Raw genomic sequence first — 24,353 nt, forward strand, 5'->3', positions numbered from 1 at the left:
GAGTGAAGCGAAGAATGCCTGGTGTTCACTTTGTTGCCGAGCGATTGGCCAATACTGCGCGTTCACTGCCCTAACCCCAATCGGGCGATGCCTTCACGTGCCCTTTGCCTCACCTTTACGGGACAAACGATGCAGTAGCAGCAACCAACTGACATCAACAGTTCTATCTCGACGAATTGCGGTTTGCGGAAGCCCAATTGTCGGCCCCCTCACACTATGCTTATCTCTCGAAGAGCCGCTGCTCCGATCCGGGGGCTTCTCCGTCATCAACAACCTCGCCGCCTTGGCTCCTCCACAACTCATGGAGAGCAGCACGCTGCGGAACCCGTCAACGAGAACTTCGGCGTAAGCACTTCTCCCTTATACTTTGAACTTCGCCTTGGCGTATTGTTTTGTGTTTCGGATAGGCATATACGCCACTGAGGCAGACAAAATCGGTCAAGCCATGGGCGTCCGGGCTCCAATTTAACCTGTTCTTGAAATGACATGGAAGCTCCATGCTGATCCACACGCTAATATACTTCACTTCTTCTGCAGCGCGGTTTCTACATGTTCATTGCATCCGTCCCCATAGGCCTGGCTTTGTACAAATATTCCACGTCAGATCCTCACAGCAAGCCATGGATGACTCGTCTAATTGAAAAATGGTTCCCCGAAGAGAGTCTCTGGGAAAGCAAGAATGCTCTTCATACAGCTGCGATCGAGCAGGCCGCGTTTGATAGACATCTGTTCCAGAGCCAGAGTGGCTCCCTAAACCTCGAACTGAGCTTTCCAGAGTATATCATTCCCCAACCTTGCTAGACCATGAAACTGGCTCCCCCGCCTTCTTGTTCAGCTTCAAAGCAGTAAAAAAAAAATAAAAAAATAGATTTAAAAATAAAAATGCAATTGAAATAACAATTATTTTGTTAAATAGGGTTTTCAACACCGGATCGCCCATGAATGTTCCTGCTGGTAACGGTTCCGCGGACCTAACAGCGGTTGTTGCGCATTACAACGCGAAGAATAAAAAGACTGAGCAGGACCGTGTTGCACGGATGAAGGATGGGAAGGTAGTTTCGATCTATGACGATAATCGATATTTCTAATTTAATAGATATATGATAAGAAGGAACAACAAAAACAAAAAGGCGCTGATGTGGTCAATTTTTTAATTTTGCCCTTTTTTTCTTCCCCAAATTTGGCCGGTCAGCTGCTCTGCCTACTTCATTTGTTTCATTAGAGTTCAAATCCCCTTTTTTTGTACCTATGTGTACCTATGTATATGTTTAATGCCACCGCTGACACCAACATGATATGTCTATGTGTGGATATCACATATCGAATCAAGGCAGCGCGGTGGTACAAGCTTCCTTGTCCTCGTTACACTTCTAGCGCACAATCTGGCGGAAACCCAGCATATATTCTCCTGAAATGCTCTCCCATTGATAGGATTAGGATTCAAGGTTAAAAGCCTTCTCACGCAATTAACTCATGAGCATGGATTTGGAATTTCTTGTTACCCTGTCTGAATCGTAGTATAACCAGGCCATGAAGGAAGAGAATGCTCCTGGGACAGCCAACGCAAGAGGAGGGCTAAAATGCCAAAAATATATATTAATATATGTATACGGATATCATTATGATATTGTTATTCCCTTCACTTTTAAGCCTCCGATTCTATAACCATTTATTCCTGCCCTAAGATAAAAAGGAAAAAGAAACCAGGACTTTATAATACAGCCTTTCATGAATAACATCGCCACATTTACCCAATCACCAATTCCTTCAATCCCGCCCAATGCCCGCTACATGGGCTATTTGGCATTCTTGGACCAAGACATCTCGCTCAAACCCCAACCTCCAACACCACCCTTCCAACCCCCTTATCCTTAACCTCAACCCTCTCTTTCACAAAAAATCCATCACCATCACTCTCAGCCCCCTGCCGGCGCGTAACATCCCTCATAACATCCAAAAACTCTTCAATCCCACCCCCGACGCCAAAATATACTTTCTTCGCAGCGATTAGCGCCTTAAATTTAGATTCTGACGGAGAATCAACTCCAGTTGGAGCCGCCTCAGATGCGGAGGCAGAACCGGATGCCCCTCGATGGAGGAGGGTAAGTAGAGTTTCCGAGAATGGGTGGATGGAGGAGGGAGAGTAGATTGTTTCGCTAGCCAGAATTAGGAGCTTCGATTTCTTTGGGGATGGCGCTGATGCATCTGGTGTTTGGGGGTGTGTTGCTAAGGCTAGTTCTACAAAAGCAGGTGACCAAGCGCCTGAGATGAACGATAGAGATATACCACGAGCCCGTAGATCATCCTGGAAAGAGGAGATGAGGGCAGGGTCGATATCCAGGTCTAGGTCAGGTTGTTCGTCATTGTCTGCTACTTTATTTGGCTTTTCATTATGATTAAAGCTATAATAGATGTCGTTTCGGCTTTCAGGGTTAGGGTGGACATTCTCCACGAGGTTTTTGGGTTGGTGCAAGCGGCTGCGGCAAGTATGCCACGTGAGGAGTATATTTGGAACAGTAACCAGTCGTAGCACGGCAGCATTGTAGTCCGCAAAAACAAAACGGATAGTCCTGTGAGGCGGACTCAGTGGGGGAGGTTGTGAAAGGATGTGATGTAAAATGGAAAGGGACGGTATGGCAGTTCCAGCTCCAAGCTATCGTTCCGCCATCAGTTGTGTACCGTATACTTAGTTTAGATATCTCCATTGCAAATCCCGGAAGAACTTATTTGGTTGGATTCAAGTATCTCACCTCTATTATTTGGATATCCTCAGCGTCCTCTTTCGCTGTTTCTGATAGGAGAGAATCCATCTCCTCGACAGCAAGCAACTTAGCCAGGTCAATAGCGCACTCCCACGTCTTCAAGCCGCCCTCATATACAGTTGGTTTGATATCTTCTTTTTCCAGTCCAAATATTAACTTTGCATTTTCGTTGGAAGCCACATCATCTTCTGCCATCAGTTGGGCGCGAATGTCGAAGACTTCCCGTCGTGGGATTGTAAGGCCCGGACATCCTAGAGAAGATGATTGGGAAATTATCGGCAGCATGCTGTATGATATTTGAGAGGGAAGTGTGGCAAGCTGTATGTATCCATTAGCAATATGCCCCTCTAATGTTAACATTAAATACATACAAAATATCATGTAGATTCTAGCGGGGTGAAGGAATTCTCAATCACAAATCTGACATCCGGCATTGAAAAAGACTTTCGGCCAAACATTGCAAGAAGGGGAAGGCAGGTGTAGCATTACCCAAACGCGAAGCCCCCATTTTGGGAGGTCAAAATAACCAGATAGAGCAAAAATCAAAATCTAAAAGAATTCGATTGGTAAATTCCAAAATTTCACGATCAACCTCCATAACAAGAGACTAACAACATCAAGCTACGCGTAAGAGGCGCTCACCAGGTCGAGATCGATGCAGTCTTGTTTCAAACGGCACAATACATTGCCACATTGGTGCCATTTCTATTGATAGGCCAGAAAAAGGGTAAATCAAAAAATAAAATAAAATAGCAAACATGAATCTTTTAACCAAGGCCCACTCTAATGCATCTCTAATCATAACTCAAAGGGAAAGCTTTCGGTAGAATTTTTTTTTTTTTTTAAACAAATAGAAATTCTGATATGAGAATATAAAGAAAAAGGAAAGAAAAGAAATCAGATCTTCAGAGAAAAAATATATGGTTATGACAAAAATGAACGAAGGAAAAACATAAGCGACATACCATCTCATCAAGCTGACAGTAGCTTGCTTCACTCAGAACTCCCACATGTTCTTGCTTTTGCCCTTGCGCATTGCCATGGGTAGGGTCATCTGTCATGCCTAGCTCGCGGATACCAGCACTTACACTAGCATCAGGCTCGTCGACCTCGAGATCGGGATCTTCAATATCCTCCCCTGCGAAGCCAAATGTAAAAGTGGACATCGGATGGGGGGATTCGCTACGTCTCCTTATTTTGCTTCGAATTTATTCTTCTTCCTTCTCTAATTCTGAGTCCTCATACATGGATATACAGCAGGTGAGGAAGAAGCGAAAGACGGTGACGGGAAGCACCTTGGCTGCTATGCAAAAGGGGGATTCGAAAACCAAAGTGAAAGAAAAACTCGAGAAAACGTTGAAACTCTTAGTTAAATCCGAGAAATCATCAGACTGGTATTTGAAGCCCTGACCTTGAGAGAATACGGCAAGGTTAAAAAAAAAAAAAAGAAAAGAAAAGAAAAAGAAAAAGAAAAAGAAAAGGCCCGTTCTTAAATGAACTATCTAATCGTCAGAGAGTCTTTTTTATCAAACATCTAGAAAAGCAAAACCACCCGGTCAGCAATTGAGGTTCCACGGGGCACGCACCCGGGTTTAAAACCACGGGACCGGAAACCACGTGTTTCCGAAGGGCGGTCCTAAAATCTTCCGTTTCCGATCCGCCACAAATTTCGAGAGAGGAGAAACAAAAAATCAAATCTATTACACTCTCGCTCCCCAATCTTGTCTCTATGTGCAATTGTGCGGGGCAGAAAATATGTGGTGTCAACCGTAAGTTTCCCAGCATAAGCTACGTACTCGGGAATCCAGTATTCCAAGCATCTATGCTCCCTTCCCCCATGCGAAGTCCTCCTTGGGACCGCGGTTTCAGTCATATCTACTGTTGCCGCCTTTCAGTAGCACTGAAGGAGAGTTGCTGCTCTATTGAATTGGACCGGACAGTCCGAGAAAACGAATATATCCTCAATTGCTATTCTTCTACCGAAAAGCGCTCATGAAATTCAGAGAAAAGGGGGATTGTTATATATCCCTCTTTATTATTATTATTATTATTATTATTATTATTATTATTATTATTATTATTATTATTATTATTATTATTATTATTATTATTATTATTATTATTATTATTATTATTATTATTATTATTATTATTATTATTATTATTATTATTATTATTTTAATCTATATTTTGAATTAGAATCACTCGATAAGTTGTGGAAGGAAACCGGAAGTGTAAATAACAAAGGAGGGAGAATGATGCTCTCAAGAACAGAATACAATAACTAGCCGAAACCTGCGCTGGAACACTCGATACACGGAGGTTTACGTCGATCCTCGAATGATGATGACGATGAAAGAGAGTCGAATGCGTCGCCAGCCCTTCAAATCGCAACATCGCGACGGGTAGAACCTTGACCAACCGTTCCGTGGTATTTAGGCGTGTTTTAAGCGGTCGCAAACAGAAGCTAGATATATTGTTGGCAACCAGCTAAGTGCTCATCAACGGCATCATGGAGCTTGATCTTCTGCTTGTTAATGGCAGGCATGGTGATTTCAAGAAGGAATTAAGGGGTGAATTTAGGGATTGAAAGATTGAGAGAGATGGAAGGATTGAAGAGGAAGAAGCAGATTGATTGAGAAGTGAAGTGAGTTCAAGGAAAAGCAGTAGAGGGGGAAAAAAGAAAGAAAGAAGAGTCCGGTTTGATGTTTTCTTATTTAACTTGAAAGCGATTGCAGAAGATTTAGCATAAGGTAGACACCGGGTTGAAATAGATATAGAGCAGATAGAGAGGCATAAAGCATAAATAAATATATATAGAACAGGCTGCTGACAGGATGTTGTATACGAATCCGTGCATAAAATTGCTCTATACTAACCAATTATATAACGGGGTGGTTGTAGTTAATAACCTATTCGAATGGATGGTGGTAGGGATAATAGCAGAGTTAACCACACCAACACTTCTCTCTAGGCCCAGGTGCTTCAAGCGTATTAAACGAAAATGTTTTGTATCTTTTTGCAAGAGCAAGGCCGAGGTTTTCTCCTGAAAAGGGGTGCCCATTGGCCAGAACAGGGATGGTGAACTTGGGTGGGGAGAGAATATGTTGATATGAAATCCAGCGGGTGAAATGGAAGACAAGAGGATGCTGAGGAGAGGATTAAATACCCAGCGAATCAGCTTTTCACTGAGATGTTAGGTTTCTGAATTCGAGATGAAGACGTGAATCGGAGAGCGAGACAATTGTCATGGACTTTTCCCCGGATCATTTCACTTAGTACGTGGAGGCTGTCCAGGGAGGTATGGTGAGTGTTATGAGTTGTTAGGGACTGCGTTGCGGATTGAATCAAACGAGGATATTAATTCTCGATCGGCAAACCCCGTATCGATGGATTAGAAACAAATTGTATTTAATATTCGCAGAAGAACCGTTGAATGGATGGACAGGGATTAACCGCACTTCATATATACATCTATGTTTTGTTGAAGCATAGAGCAAAAAGAAGGGAAAAACATTCTGGTGAAAATGGCCAGTAAAGAATGGAGGAGGTTGAAACCTTTTTTTTGTATCGAATTTTATATAGGACATGCGGATGGACGAGATATATTTCGCTGTGAAATGGAATGGCAAGCAGAAACACCGAAGATCAACAGTCCAGTAAGACATTCCCAAATATAAAAAAGATATCGGGCCGCCAGATAAGGGTGTATAGGATATATATTCATACCTGCCACATCCAAAGAGAATTAGTCTAGTAATATCGGGGGAAATAGGAGACAACTGGGCATCTCCTTGTAGCTCTGCTGAGAGCTAAGAACAGCATCAAGACACCATAGAGAAAATTAAATAAAGGAAATTGATAAGCGTGGGACTGTGGGTGAAATCAAGTGGAATCCTCGGAAATAAAAATAGCAAGCCAAAAAGAAGAAGAAGAAGAAGAAAGAGAAGAAGAAGAAGAAGAAGAGGATCACACCCCCACCCCTTCACTGAATCGTTATTTAATCTGCGCAGCAGCAACCGCCTTCTCCAACGCCTGCATAACATCCTCCAACAAATCTGCACTATCCTCAATCCCACAACTAACCCTCACCAAATCGTCAAACACCCCGGCCGCATCCCTCTGCTCCCTCGGGATGCCCGCATGCGTCATGCTCCCCGGCACTTCAACCAGCGACTCAACACCCCCCAAGCTCTCCGCAAGCACAAACACCTTCGTCTCCTGGCAGAAGCGTTCAGCCGCCGTCACACCACCCTTGATGCGAAAGCTGAGCATGCCACCGCCCATGCCGTCGCGGTGCTGCTTGAGGGCGATTTCGCGGTGCGGGTGCGACTTAATGCCCGGGTAGTTGACGGCGATGACGTGCGGGGAGGCTTCGAGGGCCATGGCGATTGCTTTGGCGTTCTTGGAGGATTCGCGGGCACGCAGGTGGAGAGTTTTCAGACCCCGGTGGGCGAGCCAGCAGTCGAAGGCGGAAGGGACGGCGCCTATGGCGTTTTGGAGGAAGGAAAGGCGCTCGTGAAGTGAGGGGGAGTTGAAGGCGGCAACGCCCATGAGGACGTCCTGTCGAGTCTGTTAGAAAATTTATATATATGATATATATGAGGAAGGGAATTGAGCATTTAGGGCTAAGTGCTTACGGAGTGTCCGTTGATGTATTTGGTGACGGAATGCATGACGATGTCCGCACCGAGGTCGAGGGGGTTTTGGATGTATGGGCTTAGGAATGTATTGTCGACGACGACCTTGATGCCGTGCTGGTGGGCTACGGTGGCTACTTTTCTGATATCAACAAGACTAAGTGTTGGGTTCGATGGGGTCTCGATCCAGATCAGTTTGGTGTCGTTGGGCCGGATCAGATCTGCAACGTCGATCTCAATGCTAGGGGAAAATGTGACTTGCACGCCGTGGGCAGCGGCGACCTTGGTGAAGTATCGATGGGTTCCGCCATATACATCGGAGACTGATATGACATGAGATCCGGCGGCAAGGGACTGGAGAATGACAGCCGTGGTTGCAGAGCCGGAGGAGAAGGCCAGGGAATATCGGGCGTGTTCGAGGGCCGCTACGGCTTGCTCAAAGTTGTCTCTGTATTATCAAATTGAGTCCAATTGTCAGTGCCGGCCCATCCGTGAACAAAGAGCATAAAATCGGGGATTAATTGGCCGGTCTACGAACCTGTTTGGGTTTGCGCTTCTTATATATTCGTACTGCCCTAAGGGTTTACCAACACCGACTTGGGCAAAGGTTGTAGAAAGGGAGATCTAGACGGAAGACGTTAATTTCTCATCCCGTAACACCGGGGGAATGTTTGCAAAAGGTGCATCTCTCTTACCGGCGCAATTACAGCACCAGTTGTGGGATCTATGTGCGCACCCGCATGCACTGCTAATGTGCCGAATTGGTGGATGGGGGAGGGAGCTCGGAGGGGTGTCTCAATAGGTCCGCCATCCCGCTCGGAAAGGGACTTTGAGGTGATACCGGCTGTCATGGTTGTATGCCTTGTGACTGTTTCTGTAAATCAGCACGCTGTCGACGACGGTATTCGAACGTATGAGGATAGGGAAGAATTTGCGGGGTGAAATTGGGGTTTTGGCGTTTGGCGTTTGAGAATTGGGGGAGATGGAGAGAGGAAGAGGAGAGGATTGCAGAGAGTGACTGGCCGGACGACGGGATGGCAGTAGGATGGAATTCTCTTGTGGAGTTGGGAGGAATGAAAGGAATTTTGCCAAATATATAATGGACTGAACCGTATCCTGAAGGGGATTGTTCTCTACGCTTATAAATGCCTATCGTGTGTTGCGCTCAGTTCTCTTTTGATGACGCTGCGACAAAACGGAATTGGATTCCTCAGGATTTCATAAACAACAAATGCACGCCATCATTCGCCAGCATCGTCGGATTCAAATCTTGGAACTCTCGGCTATTTTTGGGTAATTATGATCTCAACCATTGGGAGGAGGATTTTTGATGTCATGGGGAATCTTCAAATGCCGAACAGAAAACAGCAAGCAACGTACAAGGATCGAAATGGATAGACCCATTTTTTTTTTAATTCGAATCTCCACAAACAACCAACCACCTTGCAAAAGCGCCAAAATAACTATGCAGCAACAGGAGCAAAGAAAAGCAAACACGCAGCAAAATACAAACCACACCCGCCACCCAGACAGCGTTGCCATGGCGCCATAGATATGCATCTTCCCCTGCTGGACACTGCCAACCTCTTTGCTCAATGCCAGTGAGCCCTGCACCAATGCGGCAGACTCCAATCAGAGAGAGCATCATCGCAACTCTGATGGTGACTGCGGCTGCTGACTGAGGTTCTTAACTATGGTGGTGCCGCTATTAATAACTAATGCTCCAACAACTAACTATAGTTAGTTAGGTAACTGAGGTGGCGACGTCATGCTCACTTCGAGATCGGGATGTATGAAAGAAATGTATGCTATGTAAGTACATGCTGCTGTCTCCTCGAACTAAGTTGTATGAGAGGTTGAACCACGTTTATATACTGGGAAACTGAATCACCCTATTCCTGATAAAAGGGAAAGAAAAAAAGAAGGTTTCATATAGTAAGTGACGGTTTCATATAACTAAGAGATATCAATTGAAGTGCCGATGTGGTGAGAACTGGTGTTTCCGAAATAGCTTCATTGCCAAAGGCTGATATCTGACAGGATGTTTGTCCAGAAGAATCCATTCATTGGGTCATCGTTGCAGCAGATATACTCTTCTGGATGATCCTCTCGATGCAAGGGTAGTTATGTAACTACATGTAGGCCAAATTTTCGAGATACGTTCTTGGGTGCTTGACTGATGCTGCCTACAAGATGGATAACTACTCTACAGAATAAACCCCCAACATTCTACAGAGGGACGAACCTGATGAAGGTCAAACATAATTTTCGCCCATAGATGACAATGTCTGTCGCGGAACCAGTTAACCATGCTTCTACCTGCTTTGCAGAATAATTACTTTTAATCAGTAGGTCTCCATGTATTTAGATATTAGACATCCGAAAACCCCATCCACTTGCGGAGTTGCCCAAGAACCACTGCACCCCATATGCTTAGAAAGAGATCGAAAGAAGGAAACAAAAAGGGACCAGTCAGAAAATATATAACTACATGGGCATCAGCATTCCCTTGAATGATTTCATTACTGCAATCCACCATCAACATTCTCCCATAAAACTCCGCAAATAACCCCCCCTTTTCGCCTTCTATACCACACCTACACACTTTACGCAATGGCTCTCATCAACATCCTCGTCTTGGGCGCTGGTGAACTCGGCACCGCCGTCCTTACCTCACTTCTCCAACACCCTTCCCGCGCCCATAACAAAGCCTCCATTTCCCTCCTCCTCCTCCTCCTCCTCCTCCTCCTCCTCCGTCCATCCAGCATCTCATCCCCATAACCAGCCCTCTCCGCTCTCCTCCAATCATACCAAGGGACCGTAAATCTGGTCCCGGGTGACATAGCCCTCGACTCCCCATCAACCCCATCTTCCCTCTTCCAGACCTACGACCTCATATAAGTTGTACAGGCTTCATCGCGGGGCCAGGAACACAGTTGAAAATCGCCCGCGCCGTCCTAGATGCAGAAGCGCCGTTCTTCATCCCCTGGCAGGTTGGCGTGGACTACGACACTATCTGCCGCAGGTCTGCGCATGATCTCTTCGATGAACAGTTAGATGTTCACGACCTGCTAAAAACGCAGAAGAAGACAAGTTGGACAGCGGTGTTGACGGAGATGTTTACGAATTTCTTGTTTGATGCTGGGTTTGGCATTGTGGAGTTTGGGGGCGGGGATGGAAAGAATGCAAAAGTTCGGGCGTTGGGTAGCTGGGAGAATCGAGTCACTGTCACGGCGCCGGAGGATATTGGGAAATTGACGGCGGAGAATACGTTTGGGGATGATGGTGTGGTTGGTGGCAATGCGCCCGTTTTTATCGGTGGGGATACTGTTAGTTATGCGTTTGTGGCAGAGTTGGTGAAGAAGATTACTAGAAGAAAGTGGAGAGATCGGTTTTAACGACTCAAGCGCTGGAGAAGGACCATGGTAATGCTCTGTTGAAATATGACGCGGTTTTTGGGGCGGGGAAGGGAGTTGCGTGGGATTTGGAGAAGACGTAAAATTTTTGGAAGGGGATTCATGCGTTGACGGCAGAGGAGTGGGCGAGGACGAACCTGGTGGTTTAGGGATATTTCACATTCCAAATAAATATATAATTGAGAGAATTGCGTTGCATAAACTTATGGCAATTGCATTTGAAAGTTGGTCGTGGCTCGTAGGTAATGCAGGCAGAGACTTAACCGTACAGGAAATTTTCTAGGTGGACAAACATTTCAATAATATCAGGTCGGGAAAAAAACCACTATCACCTGCAGATGGGATGGGAATATTTTGGGTATCTTTCAGTCAAATTCTTGTCTTAACTTCATCTTCAGAGAACAACATTAGGACCACCAAGAAACAAGCCCAAGACCCGCAATTTGCATGGATCCCTTTTTAGTTTGTATGGGTTAGCCAGAACAGTGTCCAAGAAATCATACAGACATTGGCAGAAATGGAAAAGAAGTAAACGAGGGCGTAAAGCAAGGGAAACATACAATAATTGAATAAGGTGGTTTCTTCTCCACCACAGACTCCCCTTGCTGAGCATCAGGGCCGTCAGGGACCAGATCATGCCACTCCTCCGCCTCGACTCGAAAACGCACCGTCTCACCTATGTCAAAGTAAAAAACAGCGCCTTCTCCGTTATCCCAGATCCAAACTTGATCGGTGAAGTCGCTGTAAGAATGAGAGAAAGAATATGAGTTAAAAATAAAATCCTAATTTGTGAGAAGGTTTGGGCATTTAGCAGTTAAGAAAAAAAAAACATACAATCTAGCACCGTCTAGCAAGAGACTGGGAGGGATGAAAATGTCATTGAAAAATTCAACGCTGACTGTTTTGATGATGGGCCTTCCGTCAATAGAAAAATTTCAATAATTTTATTCAGGGAGAAACTCAGAACGCACTTCTGATGCCATTCTCAGTACCGCTGGTGATCTTGCCCAGGATAATCTCGCCCTTGAAGGGACGAAAGACAATTAATCGAAATTTAACTGGTTCAAATATCAGTCCAAATAAGTTGAATGTCCAAGACATTGATTCGATTTGCACGCTGTACATCAATGCATACCATTAACATTGACCAGGCCAGTGCCATGACCAATTAAGCCATCAGATGCCTCGAGCAAGTCGTAAAATCCAATGCATAGGCCGACGTTTTGGACGACCTAGGGAGCGGATTAGCATTTGGAATCTCTTAACGAAGAATGGCTGGAATGACACTTAATACCTTGTTTGCATACTTTTCGTTGATATTATCCTCAATCGCAACGGCGCTCAGCTTTGAAAAATCTTCAGGGGAAATTTGGACTAGGTCGGAAATAGTTGTCTAAAAACAACATCTAGTATTAGTAGTCCCACAAATAGAAATATGACAAATAATATCTTATCCATTGTGTCAAATCTCGAACGTACGAGAATAAACATGGTGCTATCAGCACGGAAATATCACCGGATAACGAAAGTTGGGAAATCTATCAAGTGCTCAATCCTCTTCATTTTCCACAGCCTTTTTTTTTCTTTGCAGCAGGAGAGAGGCTTCAGCGGTACAAACGCATGGACGACAATGATCGAAAGGCAACCCAAATCATAAATTTATGATCTGTCAGACAGAAAAGATGAAAACTGACAGAAAACAGAAAAAAGAAAAAGAGAATATCAACTCATCCTCCTCCTCGTCTTGCTGAATTTTGAAGCTCCCGATTTAATTAGCTAGATATTTTTCACGTGGACTGCTAACTAACTATCGGTTTACCTAATCCTACGCACTGGTCGGAGCGGATCAACGTATTGCCCTTGAAACATTGAGAACTTGTTTTAACATCAAATGAGTGAGATGACGACGGATAATAACGACCGCATCTTCACCAGCCGGAATGGGCCTTTGAAAGATGGAGACCTTTCTGCCGCATTTCTGTGCTTAGTTCACTATTGCCAATTCGTCTTATACTATGAGTTCTAGTGGTTTTTCATTTCCACCTCCCCCTCCGCCGCCTCCCCAAACTGGCACACCTGGATTCCCAGCGCCAACACCATACGGCCAAAACCAGAGAGGTCGGGGTACAGGGGGCTATCAGCGAGGCCGCGGGAGGGGCAGTGCGCTTAGGAGTGGCAGAGGCAGCCATTCGGGGGGGTCTAGCCATGGTGCCACTCCTCATAGTATGAACTTTACTACTGGCGGCGGTAGCAGATATGGTGCTCACCCTCACCCTCACGCTTCGAATAACCCTTCTCCTCATTATAACCCCCAAGCGCCTCTGCATTACCCTCCTCCGCAAGGTCAGCCAAATTACTCTGCTGTTGCAGCTTACACACACGCCCCTCCTTCACACCTACCGTCTCCGCACAATGCATATCACCAACCGTTGCCTGCTCCTTACCCGGCCCGTCGTCCTGCGACGCATCCCCTGGGATATAACCAACCTCCTCCGGTTCCACAACATGGTCCGCCACCAAATCACCATCCACGATCTCTTATAATAAGCCCTCCCATGCGCTGGGGTTTTGAAAGTGCCAACCAAAACCCGTTCTACCCTCCTCCAGACCCAAGAACCCCAAACTTCTCTTATCCCGATATGCGCGATTCAAAACCCCACTACTCGCCACGCCAGTCCCATGAGTGCCATGGGCCCCGGCAACCCCAGGAATATAATTTATTTCCCTCAACAAACCGGTTTAGCCGTGGTGACAAATTTGTGAATCGGGGCAGTAAGCGCCCGTACTCCAGTGCATTTGGCACATCGCAAGCGCTTAACTCAAAAACACCCGCCCCACTCCCGGCCCCAAGCTTTGGAAATCCGCTTCCGTCCAAACCTCCACCCTCTGTGGACGCTACCAAGAAACATAAAAAGAAGAAAAGGAAGTATAATCAACTTGGACTCACTCCCAAAACTGAAGAGCACGAATCAAGTGAGGAGGAGGATGACGTTGATGAGGAGGCAAAACTTTCGCAAACTGTCGCCACAGGCGAGCTTAAATTTACTTACAAAGGACAAACATCGTCATTACAATCGCCTAGCGATATTGCGGCCTGGATCGATGAGCGCAAAAAGAGATACCCGACCCGGGCAAGGATAGAGGAGCGTTTGAAGGAAGCAGAAAAGCAAAAGAAAGCTTCAAGGGAAGCTAAAGATGCCAAACGGGCAAGGGAAAATGCGCTGAGGCAGCAGAAAAGTGCGGAGCGGGAAGAAACAAGACGACTTCAAAAGGAAGCTAGATCCAAGAAGGAGAAAGATAAAATGGAAAAGAAGGCTTTAAAGGAAGAACAACTGTCACTTAATCCTGCAGATGCTGCCGCTAAAGCAAAGTTGAAGGCAGAAAAGCTTCGACGGAAGCTCATGAAGGAAGAGAAACGTGTCGCTAGAGCTGAAGCGGATGCGGAGAAGGCGAGACTCTGGGCTGAAGCATCGAAAGCGCAGCAGATTAATGGAGTTCTTGAAGTAGAGCCCAAAACTCATACCGGGCCTTCTTCCGTGATGGAGCTTGCGCCTATACCTGAATACCCTGATACTGCAGCGGAAGAGTCCGAGCCTATCAAAGCAGGAAACAACAATATCGGTGACCACATGGATATCGAGAAGTCTCAGCAAGAATCATCAACAATAACGCCTGGAAAGGAAAATGAGGATTACCCCCAGGCTACCATCACAGACCCCGCTGTAACCAATTTCACCAGTATAGCCACTGAAAACGGTGACATGACCGAGGGATCCTCCGCCACAAACACGAATACCCCTTTAGATGCGATAAGCGATAAGACCATCCCATCTAATCCAGAAGTCAGCGACAATGGGCCCTCATTGTCCTCTTCCTCGGGCGACGAATACGATTCTGACGATGAAAGCTCCTCGAGCGATTCAGAATCATATGATGAAGACAGCGACTCTTCATCCTTGGAGCCCGAGCAAACAACCTCCCGTAGAGAGCATCCTGATCGCGTCCTTCCACTAACCCGGCAGCCAAAGAACCTCTGTCGTCAATTTGCTAAAACAGGCGATTGTCGACGAGGCAATAAGTGTAAATTCCTCCACGAAGTCTCAGATGAAGCCAAAGTTGCATCTAAACCTCCCGCTTCTATCCACGAAAAGACAGGGAGGAAAACGTTGTTCCAGACGGTCAGTTCAATTCGTTCCTTTATATGTGCTAAAAAGCACCTCTCTGTCTGATCAAATTATAACAAATTTAAATAAATTTACTGACAGAATTACATAGCTTGTAAGCCGCGAAAAAGAAGAGGAAGATCGACAAGTAATGCAGGCAATATTTTTGCTCGGGCAGCGTGGTATTTTAGATGAGCCGGTGACTGAGCCCTCGCAAAAAGCTAAAGATGCGCCAACGACTGCATAATTGCAAAGACCAGGGCAGCATTTGCTGGTGAGGTTAACCTAGCTCTCGCATGGTTCCGTGCACGTCCTGATGATCCTTTGAAGTGAGGCAAATGAGGGACAAAAATGGGAAACAGGACTTCTTGCGTTTTTTCATGATGGGTATATCTAAGAAAATTCCTAATCTATGATTCGGATCCCCACTTCTCAAGCATACTTGTATTGTATATCTAGATTCCTTTTCACTTCTCGTCCTAGAGATAGCGACGGCGTATGCCAATTATTTAATAGAGTTTAGGGGGGAAATTACCAATCATTTGAAATTGATCTGAGCGGTGGTGCTGACAGTTTTCTGAGGACTACAGATACTATGAAAACTCTCCGTGATTCACACCTCATGACCTTAAGAATCAAGCCTACTTGAGGATAATGTAAATTGGGTTTGATGACATCCAGGCGCCATCCAACCCCTGAACTACTTAACTACATGACCGTCCCATAAATTCCACAGTCAACCTCAGTTTCCTCTTATCTCTTCTGGGCACTGCTGGTGTGGCCTTTTGCAAACCAACTATTGGTTGAATTTCAGTCAGTGGATTGATTGCTGTCTGTTTAGCCCATTAAGGCGACCACCAAGTTGAAATTATGATGGTTTTCCTTAACTATGCGAACCTTGGGAACTTCGTCGCATTGGGACATCACGGCCTCGATTGGCCAAATCAAGTTGTTCGCTTCCCCTCGAGTGATTCAGTTTCCCAACTGCCAGTATCCCTTGCCCTAGACCTCATTCACGTTTATCTCAAGAATAGCCACAACTATTTTGGAACTCGGGAGCAATGCCTGCCGTCCTTGCGGGCCCGCAACCATCGAATCTGGGATCGCATGATTTGTTCAGCCCTAGGGTAATTGTGGTTGACTGCCCAGTGGAAACGACAGATATGCAGAAAAACTTGAAGAACTCCTTTTCCAAATCCATGTCTAAAATATTAAATACAGCCTTTATGATGCCTAAAGGTTATTTGTTACCTCAAGGTAAAAATAGCTTCAAAAATGTGATCTTTGAATGATTTAAAGTGCGACCAATGCAAGTGCTTAAGAATATAACCATCTTACTCTTGCTCAAATTAATTAAACGCATTAAACCCGAATATGAGAAAAGAAACCCTTCGACCCGAAGAATATATTGTAGACTACAAAAATATAGGCCAACAACAAAAAATTCAGCGACGGTATGCGTGAAATAGAATGTCCACCCCTATCAGCTGTAAAACATGACATCAAGTTATAGAAATAGAATCTGAAAAGAAAAAGAATAGAGAACAGCAATGATAGAAAAGAATGTTCTGAGAAAATCTGCAGAATACTAGACAAACTACTATTGATAACAATGAATCAAGAGAGCAAGAAAAGAGAAGAAGAATTGATAATGTATCTATTGTATCGAGAGAGCTTTCTTCCCGCCCTGACATTTAATTTGCGTGCATCGAATCGAAATCAAATACCGTCTTCATTAAAGTCTTTGGCCACCTAACTTATTAATCCAGAGACTAATTAAATAACTAAACAGTTAGGAGCCAAGCTTCAACATGTTATTAACTGGTAACGTAGGAAATAAAGAGTATAGAGTAGATAGCAATGATGTGGAATTAGCAAACGACATATATATCCAACCTAACCTCCATCTCCTCTAACTAGCTAGTTATGGCCTTTGCCGTCAATCTCTTTTAGATGACTCGTTGCCTGGATTTTATGAATTCCAGCTCGTCATTGGCTGCGTTCAACGGGTCTGCCATCCCCTGACCGAACACTGGAAAAAAATTTGTTAGAAAATTTCCTTAACACTCACCTAAGGTTGCTATTTATTTAGCTCATTATAATGTTGCCAAATAAGCCTTGCTAAAGCTTTTGTAATGATTTTGGAGTGAAGCATTGATACCCCTCTTCAACAAGTGAATAAACGCTGAGAATTCCAGCTGGAGGATGTATGGGGAAAGGTAGGGGACATTGTCTAAAAAGGTATGAAGGCAGGCGATATAAAATGTAGCTAAACCAAAGGATGGGAGGAGGCTTGATCTGAACTTATTCTTTTGAATTTTGGCTCAGACAAACATCTTCGTGTTTCAAGTTGCTTCTGGACGCTGCTTCTTGCGAGAATTTTTTTTTGAAAAGCAGAGGGTTGAAAGATTGTATTTATATTTATATATTTCTGGGCATTCACAGTTTTGCCCATGGGAGCATTCCCTTGCATCACTTGCATGTTACTACTCTAGGAAAAGGGAACTTGTAGGATACTCCCTTTTCATGCAAAAGGAACTCTTTCCGCCGGGAATGTATGCCCAAATATATGCGGGGGTTAACCTGTAACTACAGTTTGCAAGAGACAAGAACATGCCCGTTGACGATGGACATGCCCAGGGCATCTCAGTTCGTAAAAGTCTCGGCCCAAACGATGGAAGTGGAAAGTAGCTTTTTTTTAGAGACTGAAAGCTTAATTCATTGACCATTTTTAAGTTAGAGGGTAACTTGCCGCAGTGAATCCTTCCATAGAAAACAAACACTTTGCGTCGTTATATCAAGCATCAATGGAAGAGAGAACGTGTGGGCGTAACTAACCCGCTTTGCCAAACAGAACATTGTCAAAACAATTGGGAATAAAAGTCCATGATCCCGAGTAAGGCAAGATAGGAAACGGCATGGGCGTATTGGGAGTCTAGGAAATGCGAAAAGGTGGTTGGTTTCACGACACGCAATTCCCAGGTCCGCACTCCGCCTGTTAGAATGGTCTATTAATAACTTCCCTTGAAGGCGTTCGACACCAGTAGTTAATTTCTCGCGTGCATGGAAGGTTACGTTATTGACTCGGCCTCCATGCATTCAAAAATCAACTACGCCATGACAAAATATAAAATGATAAAAATTTATGTAGAATCTCATTCATCTTCTTACTTAACTAATTATTAATTAACCACCATAATTTTTGTAAATAAAAAAATAAAAAATAAAAAATAACAATGAAAATAACAACAAAAATAAAAATAAAAATAAAAATATGAAAATAAATTAAAATATCCTCATTATTGATAACAGTAATAAAGAGATAAAAATTTTATCTTTATCATAAAAAAAATTTAAATCATAGTATATAAGTTAGAAAATTAGAAATGCAGTAATAAATAATTTTAAAATAAAGAAAAGCTAATGTGATGCCAAGACTCTCTAGACTAGCTCCTTGCTCCTCACACTGCTTACCACACTGCTTATCAAAAATCAGTCCTTTAGGATCAGCACTTCATGGGGAATCAGACCATTACATTACTAAATTCCACTTTCATGAAAGGCTAGAGATAAAAACCTATTGCTACTCATTCATGTATATAAACACCCTGAATCCCAAAAGTTCTTGAAGGGATTCAGTGGTTAGCTACTATTCCATCCTATACATACATTTTCATCCATCGCGATCCTCTTCCTTCTGTAACGCTCACCGCGCCTATATACCTACCCTCTTACGATCCTAGTTATAGAGCTTCTCACGCTCCCTTTTGACACTCAGTTCATTCATCCTAAGTGTCCTCATAGTACATAATATAGTGTCATAGTCTTAGACTGCATACACTTATTGAAGGAAAAAAAAAAAAAAATTAATAAAAAAATTTATTAATATTTTAAAATTATAATTCATATTTAATTTATTTTAAAATATATTAAATTTAAATTAAATTTTAAATAAAGTTTATATAAAATAAAATAAGTTATAAAATTTTTATATTATTATAATTATATAATTATTTATTAATAAAAATAATATAATATAATATAATATTATTTTAATTTATATTTATATATTAAATTTATAAAATAATTAAATTTTAATATAATGAAATAAATATTATCATTATTTATTATATTATTAAATAAGATAAATAAATATAATATTTATATCTATTGGTTTAATTTTGTCAGCGGCCAGACTTCCGAGGAGGTTCGCTCGTGACAGTGGCTCCAGTACAGGAAGAATCGCTTAGAGAAAGAAAGAGAAAAGAAGGAAAAACAGCGAACACGTTCAGGAAAGAAAAATATGCATCACTCAGGAGTAGCGCTGGGCCGAATGGGAAAGAAAGTTTCGAAGGCTCAGGGCCTGAGAACGACAAAGGGTTCAACCCGTTACAAATTTTATAAAATTAAATTAATAAAAATAATCTAATTTTATAATTAATGAATAAAATATAAATGATAATATAAAATTAACAGATATTTTTGAATTTTACTTTAAATTTTAATGTTTTATTTTGTACAAATGTCTTCTTTGTTCAGAAGTCAAAGTCTGATTGTTTTGATTCAATTTTAATGTAGATTTTTAAAAAATTAAAAAATTTGAGCTCAGCTAGCTGTCATGATGGGCCTCTCTAATCACGTGCCTCCCATATTAATATATAAATATAGCTTAGATCTCTCGGCTAGTTTGAGGGTAATTAATGGTTAAAAGGTCCCGATCTGAAAATTGTCGAGCTAAATTAAGGTTGAAACACATTCTGAGTTGCGGCTTAAAGTTGAACATGATTTGTAAGTTGAGCCCAACCATTCTAAAACTAACAATCAGTTCTGGTCGTTGCAGTTGAAAGTGGGGTTTAACACAATTGAATGCTGGATTTAAATTTCTGGCGTGGTTTAAAATCATGACACTCTCCCATTAAAATACTGTACACAACTATCCATATCTAACACCTATCTCACTTACAACTCTCATTCTGTTCTTTACGGCAGTGATTGTATCATTTATCCTTTGCTAATCCTAATCCTAAACCCCAACCTCGTGTTGAGAGCGGCGAGGTTGGATAAAGATGTATATAGTAATATGTGTGGTGTTAGTTATGTGCAGAGTAGCAGAGCACTGTGTTTATTTAAAATGAAGGTGACAGTTGATTCATGGTTTTAAAGCAGTGGAGGCCTGCCTCACTTTTAATCAACTCCGGTCACTGGGCCTACATGGATTTAAATCTCTTTCCCTTTTTTTGCCCCCCTTTTCCCCTCCTTTTCTTTTTCTTTGGTTAATTAATTGAACATGATTTAAAAGTTGCGCTCACCTTCATACTTCATGTTCGACTCCTGCTAGTAAATTCGTACGGTTACATGCAGTTATCTGATACCAACGACACTGACAACCAGCCAATCACATCGCGTGGTTGAAGTAAATTTGTGATAATGCACGCCAATTTGCAAACCCTTGGGAGGCCCCTCTGCATGCAACCAAGTGGATGTTTTATTGCGCAGGTGGGCCCAAATAAAAGCATTGTTCCTCTCAGTTTTAACGCAGCCCAATCCGAGCCGTCCATTTGCCCGGATCTGACGTGGCGAATGGTGGATGTGGCGCAGCCAACCTCAGGGTCGTCGTCGTCGCAAGCATAAGCAGCGGTGGCGGGCATCGTCTAATGTGCCGGAAACGCTATTTGTAGCCAGGAGGTGGCTCTGCTTCTTGTGCCAGGTGGTATTGTGGGTTTGTGGGTTTTGTGGGCTTGTGGGCTTGTGAGAGGGGGGGATTGGCTTGTTCCGACCCTGATTCATCGCGTCTATGGAATCATGGGTGGCTTGTTTCGCTCTTGAGGAGAACCTTTTTCCCTACGCTTATCTCTTCTTCATCTTCTGGTCTTCTTCATTTTAATTCTTCCCCCCTCGCTCCATCCTGCCACACTCCCTCACTTTCCTTTCTTCTCTTCTCGCCCTCTTCCCTACGTTCTTACGCTCGTTAGCAAGGCCCCTTCACAGAGCTAAATAACTCGACAAACTAGCATAGAAATAAGATTAAAATTTCCTGCCCTTCATTCAGCCCAGCCCGGAACTTCTATCCCGCAAAATCCATCCTCTCTTGAGATCCCAATAATATACACCATTCACCATGCACTCAATCATCTACTTCTCTATTGGCATCTTTGCTGCTCTTGCCGTGGCTCAGAATAATAATCCTTTCGAAGTCCCCCCAGGTGGTTATGGCTTCGATGGCGGAGACAGAGTCACCGTCAGTTGGAAGCCAACCACCACCGGCCCGGTCAACCTCTTCCTGCAGAGTGGAGATAGTACCAATCCGAGTGATGGTGTTTTACTTGGAAGTAAGTCATTATATTTTCAATTGCATTTTTCGCGTATATTTTTCATTTCCCCAGAGTTCCCCATTCATTCTTTTGCGCAAAACACTCGAAAATGGTTGCAAACCACGACCAGTGGACTGTTACCCTAACTTATAAATCTATCTGCTTAAACCTACCCACTATTCATGTTTATAATCCATCTAACACCACACTCCCTCCAGCCGACCTCCCCAACAATGGCGAGTTTGTTTTCACCTTCCCCTCGGTCAGCCCGACGGACAACTACTTCTTTCGAATCTTCCCCACCGGCGACCCAACAAACAGCAATTTCTCCCCTAGGTTCGTAGTGAATGGTCCCGTAACATCAACCTCAGAGCTCCTCAGTTCCACCACCGATTCTTCATCCCAAGTTTCCAGCACCGACACTAGCACCAGCACCAGCACCAGCACCAGCACCGACACCAGCGCATCCTCCAGCACATCAACGGAGACCATCACCAGCTCATCCACCTTGTCAACGAGTTTCACCTCGACAACATCCACCATTTCATCAACTACTTCTAGCAGCTCTTCTGCTTCCCCGACCCCCATCAGAGCAACCAATACACCAAACCCCAATGCAGCTATGTCCCTTATGCTGCCGGTAAGTTTGCTGTTGGCTATTTTGGGACTGATAGCTTTCCTGTAGAACCATTTTCTTCCAAAAGTTTTTTTTTTTTTTTTAATTTTTTAATTTTTTAAATTTTTCTTCATGTCCTTTGGTAAAATGTATTAAAGATGACTTATTTCCTCTCTTCTTGATCCATTGGTCAGTTTCCCTACTCATGTGTCACGTTGATATGGGTATCGGTAAAAATTTTACCCCTGTCTTTCTATGTTATTGTTATTTCTACTTCCACCCCAATACCCCTCCCAAGATACCTTGTTAGAATATAGGCGATAAAGGACCTCCCCAATATATTTCTTTCACTTGTACATCTTGTACATCTCCAATCACCCTTTCCTTTCCTTTTATTTTTATTTTTATTTTTATCTTTTTATCTTTTTCTCTTTTTTCTATTTAAAATCTTCTTCTGCTGTTTTCTTGCTTGTTCTCACCAACATCCGCCATCCACGAACTAATCACTACAACCACCCGTATTTCCGTACGTATTTGTACCACATCGGGAATCTCGTTGAGGTAGGATGAATTTTTCGATGACATAGGGACGATGGTTTGGGTAAGGGAATGTTTGGAAATTGGGAAGACAAATGAGCGGGATACAAGTGGCTATCCATGTTCCCCGGAAAGATATGTATTATATTACCCTCCAAAGCAACGTTTGAATGTACGTAGGCATATAATGATAATAGATGATGCATTTTCGTTTGAAGTTGGAAAGTCTAGTAGTATTATTCCTTTGTAACCCTGCCTCGCACCTCTACCCTTTCATTAATTAATTTTAAACTTTGTTTTCCTTTCCTTTCTTCCATATTTCTCCATTTCCTCGTCCATCTTAAACTTTTTTGGTAGTCCGAAATTTTGTTACAGTTTTCCCATTCTATGAGATTCATTCTCCCGGTTTTCATATGTGCATAATGTCATCGGTCTTATTTACATGTATGCACTTTTAAATAGTCATTTTCATCTAATGTTCTGTATCTACATCACTTTCCCTATAGATGTCCAAGTTTTCTGATGAGACAGTGGGACTCTCACATTTGGCACACGTTTTGCTTAAAAAAAAAGTTTACAAGATTTTGAACAACTGCCGGCCCTGTTGCTCATCCATGGATCCAAGTTTATTATTTCCACAAAGCAATCATCTTCGGTATTTCATCCATCGTCTTCACATGTGTTCCTCTTGTTGACCCTGTACGGTACACCCCATACCGTGGACCAGTCAGCATGACGGCCTGCTCCAATGCCCCTTCTATACCGACCCTCATGTAGATATAGAGTCCTCGAGACTCCAGTCAGTTTTGGCTGATGGGCAGCCTGCTGGTTGCTTGTTGTCAAAGGAATTCTTGATCGCTGCAATTTATACCTGGTGGGACTGCCACAGACCTTTGGTGTTCATTGACAACATTTGGAACCCTCATTCGTTTCGTTACAAATTTTTTTTTTCTCCTTCTAGGTTGGCGCTTTCTATCGTAATATGTTATCACTCTTAACTTCAGTCAGCGCCTTATCCGGTCTTTTCCTGTTGTTGGGTTCTTTGGAGGCGACTCTGATTTACACCCGTATACCCTTCCACTACAACGGAACGACACCGGCAATAAACGGAATTTGATATAATACTTTGATTATAGCAATAGCCGTGGAGCAAGGGGGAGGTTTGGTACATATGATTTTCAAACAAGACAAACAAAATTAAATCTTTAGACAATATATGATTTTTATTTATATTTTTATTATTTATTTAATTATTTATTTTCTCTCTTTCTCTCCCCCCTGAAAGCCTATTATATCGCTTAACAAATGATGATTAGGGAAAGTCGGGGGATTTTTTTTTTTTTTTTTTTTTTTTTTTTTTGGCACGTATCCGTGGTGCCATTTCCAGTGAATTCATTGTATGACAGAGGAAGGGCAACAATGTAAAGCCCTTCGTACTGACATAGTTCATTCGTAAAAATGAGATGCAGAATCGAACTGCGCCTGGACAACTCCGGCACACCACCATGGAGGGCGCGAATACGCCTTATTGACTGCAACACTAGTATTCCACTGTTACAATAATCTACCAAGCTCACTATGACTTTTCTCTGTGAATGCTCCTAAGGATCTTGACATTGCTAGGTGTGTTGGCATGAACAAAAGGAGCGAGTGGGAGAGCTTTTCTAATACCGAGCGCCATTAGGCTTCTGTATCTTGCTTCAGCGGTACAATCAGCGTCTGCTCGTTGAGAAGGAGTTGGTAACTATCCAATTGCGGGGTTGGCCCAGACATGTTGGATGGGATATTTACTCTGCGACTCCAATTATATCGAGCAAGTGTTGCGTTGCCAAATATCATCCGGTACGTAGATGGAGTTCACTTAACACCGACCAGAAATGCTAACATCACGTATTTTCGTTATGAGCA

The 24,353-nt window shown here is 43.2% G+C and overlaps 8 protein-coding genes across 8 annotated transcripts; 5 read left to right on the forward strand and 3 right to left on the reverse strand.

Annotated features, from left to right (window-relative positions):
• Positions 1 to 216: 216 nt before the first annotated feature.
• PADG_02454 (uncharacterized protein) lies at positions 217 to 1,088 on the forward strand (the record flags this gene model as incomplete). Its single annotated transcript, XM_010760159.1, has 3 exons — positions 217 to 345; positions 538 to 776; positions 917 to 1,088. The coding sequence occupies 3 exons, from the start codon at positions 217 to 219 to the stop codon at positions 1,086 to 1,088; spliced, it is 540 nt and encodes a 179-aa protein (XP_010758461.1).
• Positions 1,089 to 1,828: 740 nt separating this feature from the next.
• Positions 1,829 to 3,928, reverse strand: PADG_02455 (protein-histidine N-methyltransferase; the record flags this gene model as incomplete). Its single annotated transcript, XM_010760160.1, has 3 exons — positions 1,829 to 2,653; positions 2,751 to 3,080; positions 3,728 to 3,928. The coding sequence occupies 3 exons, from the start codon at positions 3,926 to 3,928 to the stop codon at positions 1,829 to 1,831; spliced, it is 1,356 nt and encodes a 451-aa protein (XP_010758462.1).
• A 79-nt stretch (positions 3,929 to 4,007) lies between these two features.
• PADG_11430 (uncharacterized protein) lies at positions 4,008 to 4,402 on the forward strand (the record flags this gene model as incomplete). The annotated part of the gene is made up of 2 exons (XM_010760600.1): positions 4,008 to 4,156; positions 4,306 to 4,402. The coding sequence occupies 2 exons, from the start codon at positions 4,008 to 4,010 to the stop codon at positions 4,400 to 4,402; spliced, it is 246 nt and encodes an 81-aa protein (XP_010758902.1).
• Positions 4,403 to 6,758: 2,356 nt separating this feature from the next.
• Positions 6,759 to 8,253, reverse strand: PADG_02456 (cystathionine gamma-lyase CYS3; the record flags this gene model as incomplete). The annotated part of the gene is made up of 4 exons (XM_010760161.1): positions 6,759 to 7,325; positions 7,403 to 7,850; positions 7,941 to 8,026; positions 8,098 to 8,253. 4 exons carry the CDS (start codon positions 8,251 to 8,253, stop codon positions 6,759 to 6,761), a joined length of 1,257 nt encoding a protein of 418 aa, XP_010758463.1.
• A 1,762-nt stretch (positions 8,254 to 10,015) lies between these two features.
• Positions 10,016 to 10,901, forward strand: PADG_02457 (uncharacterized protein; the record flags this gene model as incomplete). Its single annotated transcript, XM_010759694.1, has 3 exons — positions 10,016 to 10,157; positions 10,313 to 10,731; positions 10,776 to 10,901. 3 exons carry the CDS (start codon positions 10,016 to 10,018, stop codon positions 10,899 to 10,901), a joined length of 687 nt encoding a protein of 228 aa, XP_010757996.1.
• Positions 10,902 to 11,225: 324 nt separating this feature from the next.
• PADG_02458 (DNA-directed RNA polymerase) lies at positions 11,226 to 12,309 on the reverse strand (the record flags this gene model as incomplete). The annotated part of the gene is made up of 7 exons (XM_010760162.1): positions 11,226 to 11,273; positions 11,379 to 11,559; positions 11,653 to 11,716; positions 11,790 to 11,876; positions 11,954 to 12,050; positions 12,113 to 12,211; positions 12,298 to 12,309. 7 exons carry the CDS (start codon positions 12,307 to 12,309, stop codon positions 11,226 to 11,228), a joined length of 588 nt encoding a protein of 195 aa, XP_010758464.1.
• Positions 12,310 to 12,833: 524 nt separating this feature from the next.
• Positions 12,834 to 15,228, forward strand: PADG_02459 (uncharacterized protein; the record flags this gene model as incomplete). Its single annotated transcript, XM_010760163.1, has 2 exons — positions 12,834 to 14,996; positions 15,094 to 15,228. 2 exons carry the CDS (start codon positions 12,834 to 12,836, stop codon positions 15,226 to 15,228), a joined length of 2,298 nt encoding a protein of 765 aa, XP_010758465.1.
• A 5,871-nt stretch (positions 15,229 to 21,099) lies between these two features.
• PADG_02460 (uncharacterized protein) lies at positions 21,100 to 21,977 on the forward strand (the record flags this gene model as incomplete). The annotated part of the gene is made up of 2 exons (XM_010759695.1): positions 21,100 to 21,310; positions 21,511 to 21,977. The coding sequence occupies 2 exons, from the start codon at positions 21,100 to 21,102 to the stop codon at positions 21,975 to 21,977; spliced, it is 678 nt and encodes a 225-aa protein (XP_010757997.1).
• Positions 21,978 to 24,353: the final 2,376 nt, after the last annotated feature.

The sequence above is a fragment of the Paracoccidioides brasiliensis genome (assembly GCF_000150735.1).
Source record: "Paracoccidioides brasiliensis Pb18 unplaced genomic scaffold supercont2.3, whole genome shotgun sequence".
In the NCBI taxonomy this organism is placed as follows: domain Eukaryota; kingdom Fungi; phylum Ascomycota; class Eurotiomycetes; order Onygenales; family Ajellomycetaceae; genus Paracoccidioides; species Paracoccidioides brasiliensis.